Below are 20690 nucleotides of genomic sequence, written 5' to 3'. Positions count from 1 at the left end.
CAGCAATTTCCCTGGTGGAGCAAACAGCAAGTTTCACTTTCAGTTTCTCCCGATCATCAGCTGTTTCAGGCTGCAGGGATTGCTATAGCCTATTGAAGTCTCCGCAAGGCCCCCCCCCCCAGTTGCTACAAAGAGGTAAATTGCTGGGAGGCAGAAGCCAAAGGGTTGGGGCCTGTGGGTGGGTGTGGCTACATTCAGTGTATAAGACGCACTCAAATTTTAACCCTCTTTTAGGGGGGGAAGATGCGTCTTATACTCCGAAAAATACGGTACCTTGTTCTTGCTTCACTCACCCGCACCTCATCTCCACATGCGCATTGCTAAAGTAGCTTTACAATAAAGTAGAATTAGCTTATCTGGTCCTGTTTCCTGTCTGGCCTATCTGATAAAGCTGACACAGATACAACACAGAGCAATAATTGATGTTTGTCCACCAGCCTCATAGTAGGGCAAAGTGATGCTTAAACTGAAGATGTTCTTTGCTTCCCTCTGAAATACGAGGACATCAGGACCCGGCACGTCTCCATGGGGAGGGGAATATCCCAGAGTGTGAAGGGTCCCACTGAAAAGACCTAACCCTGAATCAGAGACCCCGTAGCTCCTGTGAGGTGGGGGACCCTCAGGAGACCTTCTCTAGATGTTTGGACTGGAGGAGCTAAGTCACATTTGGCAAGGTGGTTTTTGATATACCATATTTTTTCAGAATATAAGACGCACCAGAGTATAAGATACACCAGATTTTGAAGAGGTACATTTTTAAAAAGTTTTTGCACACTTTGTGAAAAACGGGGCATGCAGAGATTTTGAGAGGCCTACAAAGTGCTCCTGGGGGCTGGGGGGGGGGAAATGAGCAAAAAACAGCCCATTTTTTTGCCAAAAAGAGACATCCATAGCCTTTAGAAGGCTTGTAGAGTGCTCCCGAGAACCGGGGGGGAGGGCAAAAATGAGCAAAAAACGGCCCACTTGTGGCTCATTTTTGCCCTTCCCAGTCCCCAGGAGCACTTTACAAGCCTCTCTGCACATCCATTTTTGTGAAGGGGGTGGGGTTTTGGGAGACCACAAATGCTGTATTGAGTGTAAAAGACGCACCCAAATTTTCACCCTCTTTTTTGGGGGGTGGGGAAAGATGTGTCATACTCTGAAAAATATGGTATCTTGTTTACAGTTACCAACTAACTCTTTGAGCTGGACTCGGAAGCATGATACGGGATGTGGTGGCTCAGTGGCTAAGATGCTGAGCTTCTCAATCTGAAAGGTTGGCAGTTCAGCGGTTCGAATCCCTAGTACCACGTAATGGCATGGGCTCCCGAGACTTGTCCCAGCTTCTGCCAAAAAGCACGTAAAAAATGCAAGTAGAAAAATAGGAACCAACTTTGGTGGGAAGGGAACAGCGTTCCATGCCCCTTCAGCGTTGAGTCATGCTGGCCACATGACCAAGGAGACGTCTTCAGACAGCGCTGGCTCTTTGGCTTTGAAACGGAGATGAGCACCGCCCCCTAGAGTCGGGAATGTGCAAGGGGAACTTTTACCTTTATCAAAAGCATGATAGCAATCAATCCAGTGATGTCAAACTAGGGTTGCCTCGGGCAATGTGGCCACCATCTTCTCTACCTGATGTAACTTCCATGTCACCTCCAAATATCTCTTGTGATATGTGGGAGTTGTTTCATCCCACTTCCCCATAATGTTGATGACACACTCCATCCGGTTGTGGTTCTTGTCAGTTCTTTTAGCTACTTTGGAGTTTTCCAACACAATGCCATTAAAATTCCAGAACTAACCAACTGAACTCTTGTCCCCAAATATACATAGGTAAAAATGAGTAGGAGGAAGGACAGAACAGTCAAATATTAACAGGGGGTTAGGTTTCAAAAGTCTCCTTTGTTTTTTTTTAAAAAGGCACAAGGATTGCTTAAGTTTGTGGCTAAATTCATATCACACCGGGAAGAAACCAGCATTTTGCAAAACCAGAAAACGGGTTTCAGATTTAACAGGTTTATGCTCTGTTAAATCGGAAACATTTTCTGGTTTTGCAAAATGGGCTATGCCTTCAATTAGATCAGCAGGTCTTTGCAAACAGTAGCTTAAGCCACTGAAGATGATGATGAGAAACTTAACCAGTGTGAAGTCCCCCCCCCCCTCAACTTACCAATAAAGGAGAGTATTTGTTGCTCAGGGTTGAAATGAGGGCTCCTTGGCGCTCTCTGAGCCTGGTGGTTTTCTTGCAGACATTCCGTTACCCAAACTAGGGAACATCATCAGTGCTAGAAGGAAGGAGGAGGAGGATTGGGAGGTCCTTGATGCTCTCTGAGCCTGGTGGTTTTCTTGCAGACATTCCATTACCCAACTAGGGAACATCATCAGTGGCTAGAAGGGAGTGAGATTTGTGGAGTGTGGAAAGGAGGAGAATTGGGAGGTCCTTGGTGCTCTCTGAGCCTGGTGGTTTTCTTGCAGACGTTCCGTTACCCAACTAGGGAACATCATCAGTGCTAGAAGGAAGGAGGAGGAGGATTGGGAGGTCCTTGATGCTCTCTGAGCCTGGTGGTTTTCTTGCAGACATTCCATTACCCAACTAGGGAACATCATCAGTGCTAGAAGGGAGTGAGATTTGTGGAGTGTGGAAGGAGGAGGAGAATTGGGAGGTCCTTGGTGCTCTCTGAGCCTGGTGGTTTTCTTGCAGACGTTCCGTTACCCAACTAGGGAACATCATCAGTGCTAGAAGGAAGGAGAGGAGGATTGGGAGGTCCTTGATGCTCTCTGAGCCTGGTGGTTTTTGCAGACGTTCCATTACCCAACTAGGGAACATCATCAGTGCTAGAAGGGAGTGAGATTTGTGGAGTGTGGAAGGAGGAGGAGAATTGGGAGGTCCTTGGTGCTCTCTGAGCCTGGTGGTTTTCTTGCAGACGTTCCGTTACCCAACTAGGGAACATCATCAGTGCTAGAAGGAAGGAGGAGGAGGATTGGGAGGTCCTTGATGCTCTCTGAGCCTGGTGATTTTCTTGCAGACCTTTCATAACCCAACTAGGGAACATCATCAGTGCTAGAAGGGAGTGAGATTTGTGGAGTGTGGAAGGAGGAGGAGAATTGGGAGGTCCTTGGTGCTCTCTGAGCCTGGTGGGTTTTCTTGCAGACGTTCCGTTACCCAACTACGGAACATCATCAGTGCTAGAAGGAAGGAAGAGGAGGATTGAGAGGTCCTTGATGCTCTCTGAGTCTGGTGGGTTTTTTTGCAGACCTTTCATACCCAAGGAGCCGAGGTGGCGCAGTGGTTAGGTGCAGTACTGCAGGCCACTTCAGCTGACTGTTATCTGCAGTTCAGCAGTTCAAATCTCACCGGCTCAAGGCCTTCCATCCTTCCGAGGCGGGTGAAATGAGGACCCAGACGGTGGGGGCAATTTGCTGACTCAATTTGCCAAAAATTTGTAAAACCGCTTAGAGAGGGCTGAAAGCCCTATGAAGCAGTATATAAGTCTAATTAATAAAATAATAAATAAACTAGGGAACATCAGTGCTAGAAAGGAGTGAGATTTGTGGAGCGCGGAAGGAGAAGGAGAATTGGGAGAATTTACTACCGGTTTGCAACCTGCGTGCAATGCGCACACGTGTGCTGTTCCATGTTAATTGCTCTTCACGTATGTGCAGACAATTTACAGTGAACTGTGCATGTGCAGTCACTAAAATCCAAAATGGCAGCGCCCAGCAGCAGCAAAGGAACATTTTGGGGGCATGGCAGGCCTTGATCGCAACCCAAGCCTGAATTCCACTACTGGTTCGGGCGAACCAGGCCAGACCAAGAGCAACTCACCTCTGCCCACTGGGTAATATAATCAGTGCTAGAATGAAGTGGGATTTGTGGAGTGGAGAATAAGAGGAGGAGGAGGAGTTGGAGATGGGGAAGGAGAAGGAGAAGGAGGAGAAGGACGATGAGGTCCTTGGAGCTTGGTAGTTTTCTTGCAGACGTTCCATTACCCAACTGCGGAACGTCATCAGTGCGAGAAGGGAGTGAGATTTGTGGAGTGTGGAAGGAGGAGGAGAATTGGGAGGTCCTTGGTCTCTGAGCTTGGTGTTTTCTTGCAGACGTTCCATTACCCAACTACGGAACATCATCAGTGCGAGAAGGAGTGAGATTTGTGGAGTGTGGAAGGAGGAGGAGAATTGGGAGGTCCTTGGTGCTCTCTGAGCTTGGTGGTTTTCTTGCAGACGTTCCATTACCCAACTAGGGAACGTCATCAGTGCTGGTCCTGGCAACCAAGCTCAGAGAGCACCAAGGACCTTCAGTCAACTTAGCCTGTTGTGGGAACACATCTGCTACTAGCTTACCTGAAGGGGTTCCTCCTCTCGTGGTGGGAATTGAGTCAGAATTTCTGAGTTCTCCAGGGTAGCATTGAGGTTGATTGTCTAGGTTGTTAGAACCTTCTGTCTCAGTGTAAACATACACAGAGATAGATGAGATAGAGATAGAGAGATAGAGATAGAGAGAGAGAGGATAGAGAGAGAGAGATTTGAACTGCTCTGCCTTTGGCCTGCTTTCAAATATGAACGGTGGATTTTTGACAGAACTGTTCACTCTTCCTAAGAAACTGAGACTCTTCTGTGTATATAGTCGCTTTCCAACATGCTTACAGTTTCTTGGCAGGGCAAGAAGCAGCTGAGATGGCGAGTTGCTTGTTCATCTTTTCAAAAAGGGGAAATGCGAGCCACGAGGCTCTGAAACGATTTCACAAGGACTTCCACCTCCTTGTGGGATGAAGGGACCTTAGTCTGGGGGCAACTGCTTATTTATTCCTTGGGTTCCTCTTCTTAACGCCAGTTTAATCCCTTATGGGATGATCCCTCGGTTTAGCAGAGATCCTTTCCCGCAGGTCCTCTAGCAATTATTTCTTGATATTTTAAGGTGGTGTCCAAGCGTACAGCTTCTTCTGAACTGGGCTGAACTTCATTAGTTTGCAAATGGGAATGGCGTAAGTGGTAAATAAGTAAGCAACGTTCTCCCCGTTCATTGAGAAGAAATGGAGATGATCAAATTATGGGGATGGATGGTTGCTAAAGGTCAACTAGGCCAGCCTTCAACCTAGAGGGGCATCAAAATCATTCTTCAACCATCCATGAGAAGTGACTGTGTTCTTAAAAATTCAAGGGGTGGAGAAGCCTTCATAGCGGTGTGGCTGCCTCTGAAGGACATCTGCTGGGAGATTAGCGGGCTTCCTTGTGCAGTTGGTTGAAAGTCCTTTGTAGTGGTTGCAGTGCAGCAGAAGTGGTGGTCCATGATGAACAAGCAATCAGCACCAGCAATTTAGGTCAGATAGTTCAACGTTTCTCAATCTTGGCAACTTGAATGTGAAGATGTCAACTCCCAGAACTCAGTTTTGGACATCCGTCCATCTTCAAGTTGCCAAGGTTGAGAAACAGCAGGATAGGCCATGGTTGGTTGAGGAATCCTGGGAATTGATGTCCACCCATCTTCCAAGTTTGCCAAGGTTGAGAAACAGTGAGATAGACCATGGATGGCTGAGGAATACTGGGAATGGACGTCCACCCATCTTCCAAGGTTGAGAAACAGTGAGATAGACCATGGGACTGAGGAATCCTGGGAATGGACGTCCACCCATCTTCCAAGGTTGAGAAACAGTGAGATAGACCATGGTTGACTGAGGAATCCTGGGAATGGACGTCCCCCTCTTCCAAGGTTGAGAAACAGTGAGATAGACCATGGATGGCTGAGGAATCCTGGGAATGGATGTCCCCATCTTCCAAGGTTGAGAAACAGTGAGCTAGACCATGGATGGATGCGGAATCCTGGGAATGGACATCCACCCATCTTCCAAGGTTGAGAAACAGTGAGATAGACCATGGTTGACTGAGGAATCCTGGGAATGGACGTCCACCCATCTTCCAAGGTTGAGAAACAGTGAGATAGACCATGGATGGCTGAGGAATACTGGGAATGGACGTCCACCCATCTTCCAAGGTTGAGAAACAGTGAGATAGACCATGGATGGATGAGGAATCCTGGGAATGGACATCCACCCATCTTCCAAGGTTGAGAAACAGTGAGATAGACCATGGATGGCTGAGGAATCCTGGGAATGGATGTCCAACCATCTTCCAAGGTTGAGAAACAGTGAGCTAGACCATGGATGGATGCGGAATCCTGGGAATTGATGTCCACCCATCTTCCAAGGTTGCCAAGGTTGAGAACAGTAAGATTGATCTTGGTCTCTCTTGAACCCAGGCTATCTCTTGGGTTCTTAATGTAGAGAAAAATGCCACTTGACCTATTTCGAACGGTTCACCGTCAAATGCGCACTCGACAAAAGCGCGACCAACAAAACTGCAGCGAGAAAACCGTGAGTTCTAAATCGCGCCGACTAATGAGCACAGAAGCACGCCGACAAAAGTGCACCTTCAACAAACAAGAAATAACCGCGAGTTCTAAACCTAACCCTAAACCTAACCCTAAACCTAACCCTAAACCTAACCCTAAACCTAACCTAAACCTAACCTAAACCTAACCTAACCCTAACCTAAACCTAACCCTAAACCTAACCCTAAACCAGTGATGGGCAACCTTTTTGGCGTGTGTGTCAAAAATCGGCAAAAAATCGAGCATAACTCGCGTTGTGTGTCACTTCGACAAAAACATAATTTTGCGCAATTTATAGTTTAAACTACAAAAATGTATAATTGCAATATATAATTGTATTTAATAAACCAAAAACAAATTATTTAACATACCTGCTTAGTAACTTCTTTGTTCATCAGTCGATTTCGTATGTTGCCCTTGATATTATGAACTTGTTTGGGGTGCCGTGAACCAGGGCTGTGGAGTCGGCTGCTTCCAGCTCCACGTCCTCATCAACATGCCGCTCCAGCCCGCCCCAAGAGAACTCAGATATTCTCTTAATAATTGCATCTTTATTCTGCATATCGTGAAATAGAACTGGCGCACATCTTAGGAGAGTTTCTTTAATAAATTCTCCCTCATTAAGCGCTTTTGCATGCTGAGCTATGGATGAGCAATGCTCAAACTTGCAGAGTTTAAATTTGTAGAGCCTTTCATAAATAAACAGCGCACTGTTCCCGCGCTCCTCTCCTGCGGGTCCTCCCTCGCCGCGCTGATGACGTGTGTGCGCACGGCACGCACGCCTTACCAGCAGCCCCTTCGCCAGAAAGGGGCGGCGGCGATACAGTAAGTGAGTGTGGGCGGGGGAGATCACACGTCCCGCCCCCCCCCCTTCCTCCAGCACAGATTCTTTCATCCTCGGCGGCCGTGCAGGAGCGAGGATGAATCGCATGAAATCCTGTGCGTGTCACCCCAAATGGCTATGCGTGTCAGCACTGACACGCGTGTCATAGGTTCGCCATCACTGCCCTAAACCTAACCCTAAACCTAACCCTAACCCTACCCTAACCCTAACCCAACCTAACTAAACCTAAACCTAACCCTAACCTAACCCTAACCCTAACCCTAAACCTAACCCTAACCCTAACCCTAACCCTAACCCTAACCCTAACCCTAACCCTAACCCTAACCCTAACCCTAACCCTAACCTAACCCTTACCTTAACTGAAATCCCTAAACCTAACCCTGAACGTAACCCTTACCTTAACTGAAATCGCGCTTTTGTGGGCGTGGTTTTAGCAATAGCAGTTAGACTTATATACCGCTCCATAGGGCTTTCAGCCCTCTCTAAGCGGTTTACAGAGTCAGCATATCGCCCCCACAGTCTGGGTCCTCATTTCACCCACCTCGGAAGGATGGAAGGCTGAGTCAACCTTGAGCCGGTGAGATTTGAACAGCAGAACTGCAGAACTGCAGTCAGCTGAAGTGCCTGCAGTGCTGCATTTAACCACTGCGCCACCTCGGTTTTGTCGGCGGGTTGTTGTGAGCGCATTTATGACGTCACGGTTTTCTCGGCACGGTTTCGTCGGCGCGCTTTTGTTGTGCGCGCATTTGTCGGGTCACGATTTGGAACATCATAGTAGGTTGGCATGGGTGACCCCAAAGAATTGCAAAACCCGTTGCCGGCCCGTGAACAAAACCTAACCTCTCTTGTATCTCTCTCTCGTTTGTTTTCGACAGGCAAAACGAAGGGAATGAAGATGAGGACTTCCTACCCACGGCGAAACGTCTGTCGATTCCTACCCAAATTGGCTCAAATTCCACATTGGCATTAACCGGTACGAGCTGTATTCCAGGCACAACCCGGCGATTGGCACCTTGCTGCACGATTTGGCTACCCAGAAAATCACCAGCGTTGGTAGGTTGCAGTCCAAATCATTGTTGCCATCTGTGTGTGGGTGCAGCTGTGTCTTCTCTGGCTGGCTGGGAGAATGCTTCTTTGGCATGAGTCGAATTTGACCGTTGGTGCGTTTATACTTGTCGTTCTGATTAAATAGTGAGCCTTGTTTTAATGCAGTGCCCTGCCCATCTTGGCCCTTAGCTCCACCTAGATCCTCTGGCCACACCCCTTTGACTTGCTCCTTCTGGTCTTAGAACTTCATTTAGACACAGGGTTGACCCACAAGGGGGTCTCCAAGCTTGGCAACTTGTGGACCTCAGCTCCCAGCATTCCTCAGCCAGCCTGGCTGAGGAATGCTGGGAGTTGAAGTCCACAAGTCTTAAAGTTGGAGGCTCCATTCTTAGATGAACAGTGCAATTCCTCTGGGCTGTTAAGCTGGTGGGCTGCAGAGATGTGACTTTCACGCCCGAGAGCAGGTGAAGGTGAATGACCAGAGGTGAATTAAGCCACCTGTAAGTTGTAGGTCAACTCTATGTTGAATGAAATTTATTAGGCTGATAAAATGGAAATTGGCTAAAGGTAGTTCACCTCACCCATGTTTTCATTCATGGCTAAGCCAAACACATTAAACTATGTTCCACTTTATCTCCGAATATAACAGGTATTCAATTGTCTTTATTTAGCAGCACGCTATTGGCGGTTCCTTGTGGAAATGTTTTGTTCTCCATGGAATTCTGGGAGTTGAAGTCCACGCTTCTTAAAGCGGCCGCAATTGAGAAACATTAGTTTAGGCCAGCGGTTTAAGTGGCAAAGACCCGGAGGGCCTCGTTCCAGTGGGACTGCATCGTGGCCTGGAACTGGCTGACCATCTCAGCTTGCTGAGCCTCCTGGCGCGGTACCTGGCCTTGCACTCCCACAGGTCTTCCCCCTGCTTGGAAAGCCTATGCTCCTAGTCCTCAGTGAGGTGCTTCTGCTGAGCCTCCTTCTTGGCTACATCCAATTTGAATGGAGCTGTTTTGCCAACTCTTTCTCACGGTGGCTGCTTAGCTCCAGCAACTGCTTCCTGTTGGGGCCCTAAGGACCCTGGGCGGGCTTGGGGAGGGCTAGTAGAGACCAGTGATATGTCCCTTGACATAAGTGATATCAAGTTGGCCATGCCTACTTGAATGTTTAAGGTTGCCGACCCCTGGTCTCAATCTAAGTATGAGACATGGTCTTAAATCACTTGTTTCGTTGCCATTGTAACTTTCTTTTTTTAAATATATTTTTATTAACAAATATATAAAATACACACACATAAAACTTAGACGTACACCACATTTATACAATACAGTACGAACAGGAACTTCCTGTTTTTTATGACAGCAATCATCAATCGATACCGCTCACCTTATATTATTTCCCCTTCTATTGTATTTCATTCGGATTTCACCATTCTTAACCCTCTTATTTTACTCATAATTTTTATTTTTTTGAGTTTTGTTTCATTCCTTCATTGATTCTTGTTTCTTTCCTCCATCCACCTATACCATTTATTCCATATCTGGTAGAATTCTGATTCTTCCTTTCCCTGGATTTCTTTAGTTAGTTTGTCCATTTCGGCACAATCCATAACCTTTCTTATTATTTCATCTTCGCTTGGGATTAATTTGTTTTTCCATTTCTGGGCAAAGGCAATCCTTGCCGCCGTGATTATATGTAGTATTAAATACTGGATTTCTTTTTTGTGTTTTGCAGACATTATTCCTAATTAAAAAAACTTCAGGTTTCCATTCTATTTTAACCCCTGTTATTGCCTCCAGCCAATTTTTGATCCTTTTCCAAAAACATTTTTAGCCTCCTCACAGGTCCACCATAAATGGTGAGCCGAGGTGGCGCAGTGGTTAAATGCAGCACTGCAGGCTACTTCAGCTGACTGCAGTTCTGCAGTTCAGCTGTTCAAATCTCACCGGCTCAAGGTTGACTCAGCCTTCCATCCTTCCGAGGTGGGTAAAATGAGACCCGGATTGTTGTTGGGGGCGATATGCTGACTCTGTAAACCGCTTAGAGAGGGCTGAAAGCCCTATGAAGCGGTATATAAGTCTAACTGCTATTGCTATATGTTCCGTGTATTGATTTGCATTTCCAACATTTTGGGGAGGCATTTGTTAAGATTTTAGCTAACCTTGTTGGTGCCAGGGTACCATCTGTAAAACATGTTGCCATTGTAACTTTCAATGGTCTCGAACTGAACTGTGGTAAGTCCGAGGACTACCTGTATTCAAACCAAGTTAGTTGCTGGCAGAGTTCAGCCTCTTGGATGAACAAACCGAAAGATTTTAACTCGGAGAGGTCGACAGCATTGCAGAAGCCACGAAGTTCAAGATCAAGTTCTCTAGTAGATTGAAATTTGGGAGGATTAGAACATGTTTCTGTCCCTTGTGAGACCCATTTTTTTTCCCCCTTTGACTTATTCATTTGTTTCTTTCATTCGGCACGACTCTCTTCAAAGGTTTAATTAAAAGCCTTCAAGATTGCAACCGAAGGCAAGGCGGACTCGGCTCAAGGAAAAGTGAGGTGCGTTTTGGGCCTCTAATTACCAGGACTAAAGTACAGAAATGACCATAATTAGCCATTTTCTTTCTGCACATGAAAATTTGCAGCTCTAATAATGCCACTTTGCGTGAGCCAACAGGCTCCTTAATTAGAAAATCTGTGTGGTGCACAGCATCAAGACGCAACACGTTAGTAATTCCAGGCGCTCCTTTCTCCTTATTAAAATTAGGAGGAAGATCACCCTTTGATTTCCAAAGAACAGGATTGTCTGTAAGCCTTCTTTTGTCTACCTACCTGGTCAGAATGAGACCATCAATGGAATCAGTTCATTTCTTCTTCTTTTTTTTTAATATATTTCTATTTTATACACATAAGCACATCAACATAAACAAACACATAACTTAAAAACAACATAGGACAATAAGTCCCATCGTATATCATACCGCAGTTCCGAATCGGTTTCTTTGCAGTTAGTGTTTTCCCTACTATACATTTCTATCTTGCGTTCGCAATCTCCTTGTTCGTTATCCATTTTATGTACAATTCTTTTATTTATTTATACTTAGCTACTTATGACCAAATATTATTTACCTATATTATGCTTTATATTTTTACGGTCATTTATTCTCTTACATACAGTTATAGATATACATTCACATAGTTATTCTTTTTCTTTGCCATTCTTATATTATTATTATTCCATTTAAGAGGTTATAAAGGAATCAGTTCATTTCTAACTTCCCCAGTATTTCTGTTTGGGTGGATCATTTAATTTTTTAAAAAGTACTGCAGAGTTATGGAAAGGATGAGGACTTTGTGTAAACCATATGCAGATTGGAAGAGGCCTTGTAAGTCATCTAGTCCAACTGTCTAAAAAAATAGGAACCACCGTTGGTGGGAAGGTAACCGCTCTCCGTGCCCTTCAGCGTTGAGTCATGCCAGCCACATGACCACGGAGACGTCTTCGGACAGCGCTGGCTCTTCGGCTTTGAAACGGAGATGAGCACCGCCCCCTAGAGTCAGGAATGACCAGCACATGCGCGAGGGGAACCTTTACCTTTCACAGTTCTTGAATAAGAAGAGTTTGATTGTAATTCTGCCCTTGGTGCTCGTCCTTTCTAGATGCGGAAAGCGTTTGGCAGGAGAAGTAGAGAAACACGATTGGTTTCTCCTTCTGATCTCCATAGTTGAGTCGGAGATCTTCTGAATGATAAACTCGGCACGGCCCAAAGGTGTGTTGTTTTTTTCAAGTGGCAACTGAACTTTTTTTTGTTTTTTCCTCTCTCGCTTCTCATCCAAGAAGCTTCTTCAGTTCTGACTGAATGGTGGGGAATGGAAGGATTTCTATTCCTTGCAGTTCTCTGGTCATTAGCGCTCTCACTGAGAGTTGTTGAGGCCACTTGGAGGTTTCTCTGGGCCCTCAGGGTCACCCAAGTGATGTATAATGGATGCGGAGCCTTCTTGGACTGTTTGAAAGGACCGTGTTGTAGACTGGATAGATGATTTATTTTCTTATTTTATTATTTTATTTTATTAATAAAATTTATATGCCGCCCAATCCCGAAGGACTCCGGCCAGCTTACAAAAAGAAGAGGAAGAAAGAAATAATAAATTTAGAATTTTTAGAATTTATTTGTCATTTATAGGCCGCCCTTTTCCCTGAGGGGACTCAGGGCGGCTTAAAGTTCATGGGAAGGGGGGTGCAAGATAAAACATAAGACAGTGCGTAAATAAAAAATAAAACAATAAAACACAACTTTCATTCAGCATTCGGGTGGGGGGATTAGAATCTTATCCCCAGGCCTGACGGGATAGCCAGTTCTTAAGGGCTGTGCGGAAGGTCTGGACGGTGGTGAGGGTGCGAATCTCCATGGGGAGATCGTTCCAAAGGGTCGGAGCTGCTACTGAGAAGGCCCTCCTCCGCGTAGTCGCCAGTCGGCACTGACTGGCGGATGGAACTCGGAGGAGGCCTAATCTGTGCAATCTAATCGGTCGAAGGGAGGTAATCGGCAGGAGGCGGTCTCTCAAGTACTCAGATCCACTACCATGGAGAGATTTATGGATGGTAAGTAGCACCTTGAAGCGCACCCGGAGATCAACAGGTAGCCAGCGCAGCTCGCGGAGGATAGGTGTTATGTGGGCGAACCGCGGTGCGCCCACAATCACTCGCGCGGCCGCATTCTGGACTAGCTGAAGTCGCCGGATGCTCTTCAAGGGCAGCCCCATGTAGAGCACATTGCAGTATTCCAGCCTAGAGGTCACAAGGGCACGAGTGACTGTTGTGAGGGCCTCCCGGTTCAGGTAGGGTCGCAACTGGCGCACCAGGCGAACCTGGGCAAAGGCCCCCCTGGTCACAGCCAACAAATGATGGTCAAGAGTCAGCTGTGGGTCCAGGAGGACTCCCAAGTTGCGAACCCTATCTGAGGGGTGTAAAATTTGACCCCCCAGCCTGATCTGTCTAAAAAGACAGATTTAAAATCACAAGACATGCATTCGTTCTAATCGGGGCTGGACCTCAACAGTGAGGTCAACAGCCCCAGGCCTGCCAGAATAGCCAGGTTTTAACAGCTTTCCTGAAGGCCATGAGTGTGGGTAGGGTCCGGATCTCTGGGGGTAGCTCATTCCAAAGGGTCAGAGCAGCCACAGAGAAGGCTCTCCTCCGGGGAGCCGCCAGCCGACATTGTCTGGCTGACGGCATCTGAAGGAGGCCCAATGTGGGATCTCACCGGCCGCTGGGAGGTATGTGGCAGTAGGCGGTCTCGCAGGTACGCTGGCCCTAAGCCATGTAGGGCTTTAAAGGTAATAACCAACACCTTGAATTGCATCCGGAGACCAATTGGTAGCCAGTGCAGCTCGCGGAGGACAGGTGTAACGTGGGTGTACCTCGGTACACCAAATATCACTCGCGCGGCCGCATTCTGGACTAGCTGCAGTCTCCGAACGCTTTTCAAGGGTAGCCCCATGTAGAGTGCGTTGCAATAATCCAGCCTTGAGGTGACGATGGCGTGAGTAACCGTTTGAAGTGCCTCCCGATCCAAATAGGGCCGCAATTGGTGCACCAGGTGAACCTGGGCAAAGGCCCCCCTGGTCACAGCCGACAGATGGTGTTCCAGTGTCAGCTGCGAATCCAGGAGGACCCCCAAATTGCCCTCTCTGAGGGGTGTAAATTTGCACCCCCCCAGGATTAAGGATGATGTTGCATCCCTCCTCCTCTGTTGAAAGAGGGCTGTCCAATTTCATTGTATGCATGATGTACAGTGACAACGAAGGCTGTACTAATTTGGACATAGATGGCCTCGTCGACCCCTCTTCTTTCAAAACAGTGGTCCTCTTTGTCCAAACTGTGGACTTCGCTGTTTTCAAAAGAGTGGCCTTCGTCTTTTGAAATGCAGATGGACTGCTGAATCTAGTCCCAGTGGGTTTGTTCTCCTACGTCGTGCCACGCATTTAGGAAGTGGCTGTTTTGTTTCCCCAATGTATAGACCCACACACGGCTCACCGCATTTCTACTGCATAGAATGAATGAAGGCAAATAATGGATAATATTGCAGGATTCGCCCCGGGTCGGTCCACACCAGGGGTGGGTTCCTGCCAGTTCTAACCTCTTTTATAGAGGTTCCACAAATCTACAGTGCCGTTTAGAACCGGTTCCAGCTCCCTCCCCCCGCCCGTCCGGACTCATCAAGATGAAGAGCGAGAGGAGGAATTCTGGGAGTTGAAGTCCACAAGTCTTAAAGCTGTCAAGTATGAACACTCCTGGGTTTTTTTTTTCTAAAGGGTTAGGGGTGCAAGGGTCTTGTAACTTGACAGCTTTAAGACTTGCACGCTTCAATGCCAGAGTTCCTGAGCCAACATGACTGGAGGAGGAATTCTGGGAGTTGAAGTCCACAAGTCTTAAAGCTGTCAAGTTTGAACACCCCTGGGTTTTTTTCCCTAAAGGGTTAGGGGTGCGAGGGTCTTGCAACGACAGCTTTAAGACTTGACGCTTCAATGCCAGAGTTCCTGAGCCAACATGAAGGGAGGAGGAATTCTGGGAGTTGAAGTCCACAAGTCTTAAAGCTGTCAAGTTTGAACACCCCTGGGTTTTTTTTCTAAAGGGTTAGGGGTGCGAGGGTCTTGTAACTTGACAACTTTAAGACTTGCACGCTTCAATGCCAGAGTTCCTGAGCCAACATGACTGGAGGAGGAATACTCCCACCCGGTCACATGGCCGACAAGCCACTCCCACAAAGCAGGCCACACCCACAGAAGAGGTTCTAAAAAAATTTGAAATCCACCACTGGTCCACACCCTTTTGGCGCTACTCCGATGACCTCGAGGACACAGATAAACCTCCAAGTGGCCTCAACGACTCTCTAAAAGAACGCAAACGGCCAGTTCTGTCTGCAAGGAATAAATCCTTCCACTCCCCATCATCCAGTCGGAACTGAGGAAGCTCCTTTGAATGAGAAGCAAACTGTCTTCAAGGGAAAACAAAGTCCAGTTAGTTGCCTTTTGAAAAAGCACCTTGGAGACCACCGTGATGTGGAGAACTGAGAGCCTCCATGGACAGATAAATTAGGCATTTTACACACACCTCTTGTTTGCCCTTTTCCACTCAACTCTTCCCCGAGAGTTGAACTAGAATCCAGAGGCAGATCAGCCCCATTTTAATGTTTTCGTCTCAGTTCACAAGTCAAGTCGGAGTTTGATTTGATTTGAAAACTTGATGAGAGAGAGAGAGAAGTAAAGCATTCTTTGGGGCTGTCAAAATTGATTGAAAGGCGTTCATTCCAGCCCGTTTATCAGAGTTTTCTGTTAGGATTTGAGGCAGGGAATAAGGGAAATTGGCTTCGAATCACATCTTCGAGTTGAAACGTTGCACATTCTGGAATCTAATGGTTTTATCCGCACAGGAGTTAGTGGTTCCATCCTCCATCCCACCCTCTTTTCCCTTTGCATAAAAGCGAAAACCAGAGGGTGTCATTATTTCCCTTCAAAAACGCGAAGCCTATTGGATGGAGGGAAACACTTGAAAAAGCAAAAATGAAGCAAATAAATACAATTGCACGCTGACAATGAGCCGAATAAATTTTAAACTTTGCGGGCCATCGCCCGAATAAATATACGAATGGATTTTTTTCTGATTGATTCCACTTTCTTTAGATTAGGAAGGCAGTGGAAAGGTCTTGAAATTGCTGAGAAACATCTGGATACAAAACTCCACTGGACAGGGCCCTGCCCCACTTTTTTTTTGAGATTTTGAATCGGATTCTGCACCTCCTTCAGGACAAGAAGCAATGGGTGGAAACTAATCAAGGAGAGAAACAACCTAGAACTAAGGAGAAATTTCCTGACAATGAGAATTAACCAGTGGAATGACTTGCCTGCAGAAGTTGTGAATGCTCCAACACGGAGGTTTTTAAGATGTTGGTAACCATTTGTCTGAAGTGGTGTAGGGTTTCCTGTCTAAGCAGGGGGTTGGACTAGAAGATCTCCAAGGTCCCTTCTGTTAGTCTATTCATTTGACTTTAAATCTTGAACTTTATGCTAATCTGGATGCCCATTCTCTGTCTGTCTCTCTCATTCTCTCCCTCTCCCTCCTCCCTCTCTCTCTCTCTCTCTCTCTCTCTCTCTCTCTCTCTCCTTCTCACTTCTCTCTCTGTCTCTTCTTTCTCTCTCTTCCTCCCTCTCTCCTCTCTCTTCTCCCTCCCTCCTTCTCTCCCTCTCTCCTCTCTTTCTCTCTTCTCCCTCCCTCTCTCCTTCTATCTTTCTCTCCTTCTCTCTCTTCCTCCCTCTCCCTCTCTCCTCTCCCCTCCCTCCCTCTCTCTCTCTCTCTCTCCTTCCCTCCCTCCCTCCGCTCTCTCTTCTCTCTCCTCTCTTCCTCCCTCTCTCCTTCTCTTCCTCTCCCTCCCTCCCTCTCTCTTCTCTCTCCTTCTCTCCCTCCCTCCCTCTTTCCTTCTATCTTTCTCTCTCTTCCTCCCTCTCTCCTTCTCTTCCTCTCCCTCCCTCCCTCTCTCTCTCTCTCCTTCTCTCCCTCCCTCTCTACTATCTTTCTCTCCTTCTCTCTCTTCCTCCCTCTCTCCTTCTCTTCCTCTCCCTCCCTCCCTCTCTCTCTCTCCTTCTCTCCCTCCCTCCTTCCCTCCCTCTCTCTTTCTCTCTCTCCCTCCCTCTCTCCTTCTCTCCCTCCCTCCCTCCCTCCCTCTCTCTTCTCTCTCTTTCCTTCTCTCCCTCCCTCTCTCCTTCTATCTTTCTCTCCTTCTTTCTCTTCCTCCCTCTCTCCTTCTCTTCCTCGCTCCTCTCTTTCTCCCCTCTCCCTCTCTCCTCTCTCCTTCTCTCCCCCCCCTCTCTCTACACACACAAACATACAAACACCCACACACACTCAAACCTTTAGAGTCCCCCAGTATGTATGGTTTAACTCTGGCTAAAGATTATCCAGGACTGTTTACGCAATTCTGAAAGGCCATAAAGATGCAAATGATGCCTTTAATATGTAGGCATCTCAGCAACCCCTGCGCCAAGTGAATGGAAGACAGGGAGGAGGTGAGGCCACCTCACACAAAGATTAACCGAAGCAAAAGACAAAAATCCGCCAAGATCAGGCGGATCCCTTGACCCCCATCAAATTCTGCAGGGGAAAAGTCACTGCTGGTTAATAAGAAGAGAGAGCCTGGATTCCGGCTGACTTTTCACCTGTATTTCTTTCGGCTGCAAAGAACGCTGGGAGAGTTTCAGCATATGCACGCCGGAGGGTTTTCCACAACTCTCGCTGGGTTGTGAGCCAAGCCTTTAATTGTATTCTGCTCCCCTGCCCTTGCTTGCATTCTCCTTTGAGCCACCTGGCCCTTGATTCGTTTCCATCCAAGAAGCAATGGATGGAAACGAATCACAGAGAGAAACAACCTAGAACTAAGAAATTTCCTGACAATCAGAACAATTAACCAGTGGAACAACTTTTCTCCAGAAAGGAAGAGAGAGAGAGAGAGAGAGAGAGAAAGAGAAAGAGAGAGAGAAAGAGGAGAAGAAAGAAGAAAGAAAGAAGAAAGAAAGAAAGAAAGAAATTGAAGAGCAATGGGTGGAAACTAATCAAGGAGAGAAGCAACTCAGAACTAAGGAGAAATTTCCTGACAGTGAGAACAATTAATCAGTGGAACAGAAGTTGCCTCCAGAAGTTGTGAATGCCCCAACACTGGAAGTCTTTAAGAAGATGTTGGACAACCATTTGTCTGAAATGGTCTAGGACAGGGGTCAGCAAACTGCGGCTCTGGAGCCGCATGTGGCTCTTTCATCCTTCTGCTGCGGCTCCCTGTCGCCAATCGGTGCCACAATTTTGGGAGGAGTTTCCGGCTGGAGGGGGGAAGCACGGTGCGCCAGGAGAAGACTCTCGTGTAAGGGGCGGGTTTTCCGGTCAGCTCCAAAATTGATAGGGCGTTTGGTTAGGGAAGGTAGAAGAAAAGGGACGCCGTGCTAGGCGGAGACTCTATGGTGGTGGAACTGGACTTCCGGTCGGCTACAGAATTGAATGGTGGGGCTTCCAGTTGGGACTTTTGTGGCTCTTTGAGTGTTTATAGTTGCCAACCCCTGGTGTAGGGCAGTAATGGCAAACCGTTTCGGCACCAAGTACCCACACCAGAATGTTGTGCATGTGCGTGCCGGAGCACCAGAAACCCAAAGCCAGCTGGCCAGGGGGTATGTCAGTGGTGGGATTCAAATAATTTAACAACCAGTCCTCTGTCCTAATGACCAGCTGGGTGGGCGTGGCTTGGTGGTCTTGTGACTGAGTGGGTGTGGCCAACTCAATGTCACTCATGTTGATGGGTGTTTCACCTTAGTTGTTACAGTGGTAATAAGGGTTGACTGGAGAGGCAGTTTCTGTAAGCAGGGCAATAAAGATGAGGCTAGAAACCACACCAGAATGTTTCCTCCCTGCCTTCCTTACAGGATTAGCCCTGTAAAGTGGGAAAAAACAAAAGATTTCTTCCAACAAAAACGGACCATTTTGGGGAGGTTTGCAGAGTGCAAAAACTTTTTTTTTTAATTTTCCTTTTCAAAACCTTGGTGCGTCTTATACTCCGAAAAATATGGTATATAACCCCTTTTGACCTGGAAAAGTTTATATAAGGTGACATAAGCATTCCTATTTTTATTAGGTCGCACGTGGGCACCTTAACGAGTTTCTGATGCTAATTTATGACCGTAATTTGTGCCTTAGGTGGTTTTTTTCTTTGAGGATTCTTCTCTGTTTATTTTCGGATTTGAAGCTTAGCGATTTTAGCTGGCTTTCAATTCTGATTCGCCTCTGATTTGGCTTCTCTCTTTTTTAAGTATCCCCAGAGGACACGAAGCTACTTGGGTAGATGGTAGCACGAAAGCCATCCATTCATTTCCTGGAGAAAGGGACAGGATCGGTTACTGGGTGAATGATAATGGCCCCAACTTTTGGGAGGCCCCGTTTGATGGATGACCCCAAAGTGCTTAACACAGCAAATAAAAATAAATCAGAATATATGATCCCGCTGGGCTGCAGGCATGAAAACATCCCCAACTGTTATGTTCCTAAGAGTTTCTGCACAATAACAGCTCAGCTGTGACAGCGACAGTCTTCCCAGGATGTGCCAGTTTAGCACCATGCCTGAGTCTTCGGTGAAACATCTCCATGATCTTTCAACCCTTCAGGTGTTGCGGACCGCCAGTGGCCAGAGGAGCTGGCAGTAGATTCAGACAGTGAGGAGGGTTGGGGAGGAACATGGGCCAGTCCTGGATTCTGGGGAAGGCTCTGAGGAGGGCTCTGCGTTGGAGGCAGAGAGGGGGCCAGGGCCGTATGCCAGTTATCAGCTGCCTTCGGAGTCTGAAATCAGTGTGGCAGAAGAACAGCTGGAGCCTGTTCCCAGTGTGCGCATGCGCAGAGCTGCCAGAAAAAGGGAACAGCTAAAGAACAAGGGTCGACTTGAGAGTAAAGCCACAGGTGGACGATGAATGGCCCCTCCCAGAGGGAATAAAAGAGGAGCGGAAGGGGAGTGGAGTTTGCAGGAGACAATTAGTTCCATTCATTAGGGTGGAGATCTGTCCTTGACTTCTTGCCAAGGAATTGCTGCTACAGCATGGAGTTTGGAAGATATCGGCCTGGCAACTCTCCAAGCCGGATCAAGGTCTCTAGTTGTGAAATCTCAAGACTGTTGGCCGGCATTTTGCTGGAGAACATTTCCCTTTAACCTAAATAAAAGAGGTTTTATCGGGACAGGGAGTCGGCTCCATGATCTTGGGATGCCTAGCTCAGAACATTACCTTCATGAGAACTAAGAAGGTTTTTTTAGTGACCCTTAGGGACTCTCGGTGCCCCACTTCCTAGAAGAGCTGTGGTGTGCAGTGGTTAAAGTGCAGCATTGCAGGCAAACTCTGGCCACAGCCTGGAGTTTGATCCTGACGGGGTCCAAGATTGACTCAATCTTCCTGAGGTTGGTTAAATGATTTAAAGGAGTGATTTAAAGTAGAATGGGGCAGCATATAAGCCTAAAGGTTATTGCTATTGTCATTGCTCTTGTCTAAAAAGTTTTTTTCTCATGATGTAACTTTTCTACCTGTTCCTCAAGGCCATTCCCGCTTCCCTCTCCAAGTTGCCTCTAAACCGACCTCGGTTGTCCCTAAACCGATTCAGACTTGTGGGGACAGAAGCCCCAAAGCTGATGTTGGCCATCTGTATTGGGCAGGGGTGGGCGTCAAAACTTTTAGCAAGGATTTCTCTGCCTGGTTGCTGGGTGGGGTGGGCCATGGTGGGCGTGGCCTGGTTGACCTCCTGTATCACGGCAATGGTGGGGGATGTGTTTTTGCCTTCCCCGGGCTCTGGAAGCTTTTTTCAAGCCTCCGGGAGGGCAAAAAAAGGCCTCCCCAGGCTTCGGAGGCTCTCTGGAGATCGGAAGCCCTAAACCGAAC

At 47.2% G+C, this 20690-nt stretch overlaps 1 protein-coding gene across 1 annotated transcript in view; it reads left to right on the top strand.

Moving 5' to 3' along the window:
* The window catches only part of FAM20C (FAM20C golgi associated secretory pathway kinase), an 80464-nt gene that overhangs the window by 16822 nt on the left and 42952 nt on the right, over positions 1 to 20690 (top strand). Inside the window, 2 exon segments of the mRNA XM_032231213.1 lie at positions 8084 to 8118; positions 8121 to 8261. Of these exon segments, the coding sequence (XP_032087104.1) occupies positions 8084 to 8118; positions 8121 to 8261 (176 nt within the window).

The sequence above is a fragment of the Thamnophis elegans genome, chromosome 14, assembly GCF_009769535.1.
Source record: "Thamnophis elegans isolate rThaEle1 chromosome 14, rThaEle1.pri, whole genome shotgun sequence".
In the NCBI taxonomy this organism is placed as follows: Eukaryota; Metazoa; Chordata; class Lepidosauria; order Squamata; family Colubridae; genus Thamnophis; species Thamnophis elegans.
This window is presented reverse-complemented; position numbering and strand designations above follow the sequence as displayed.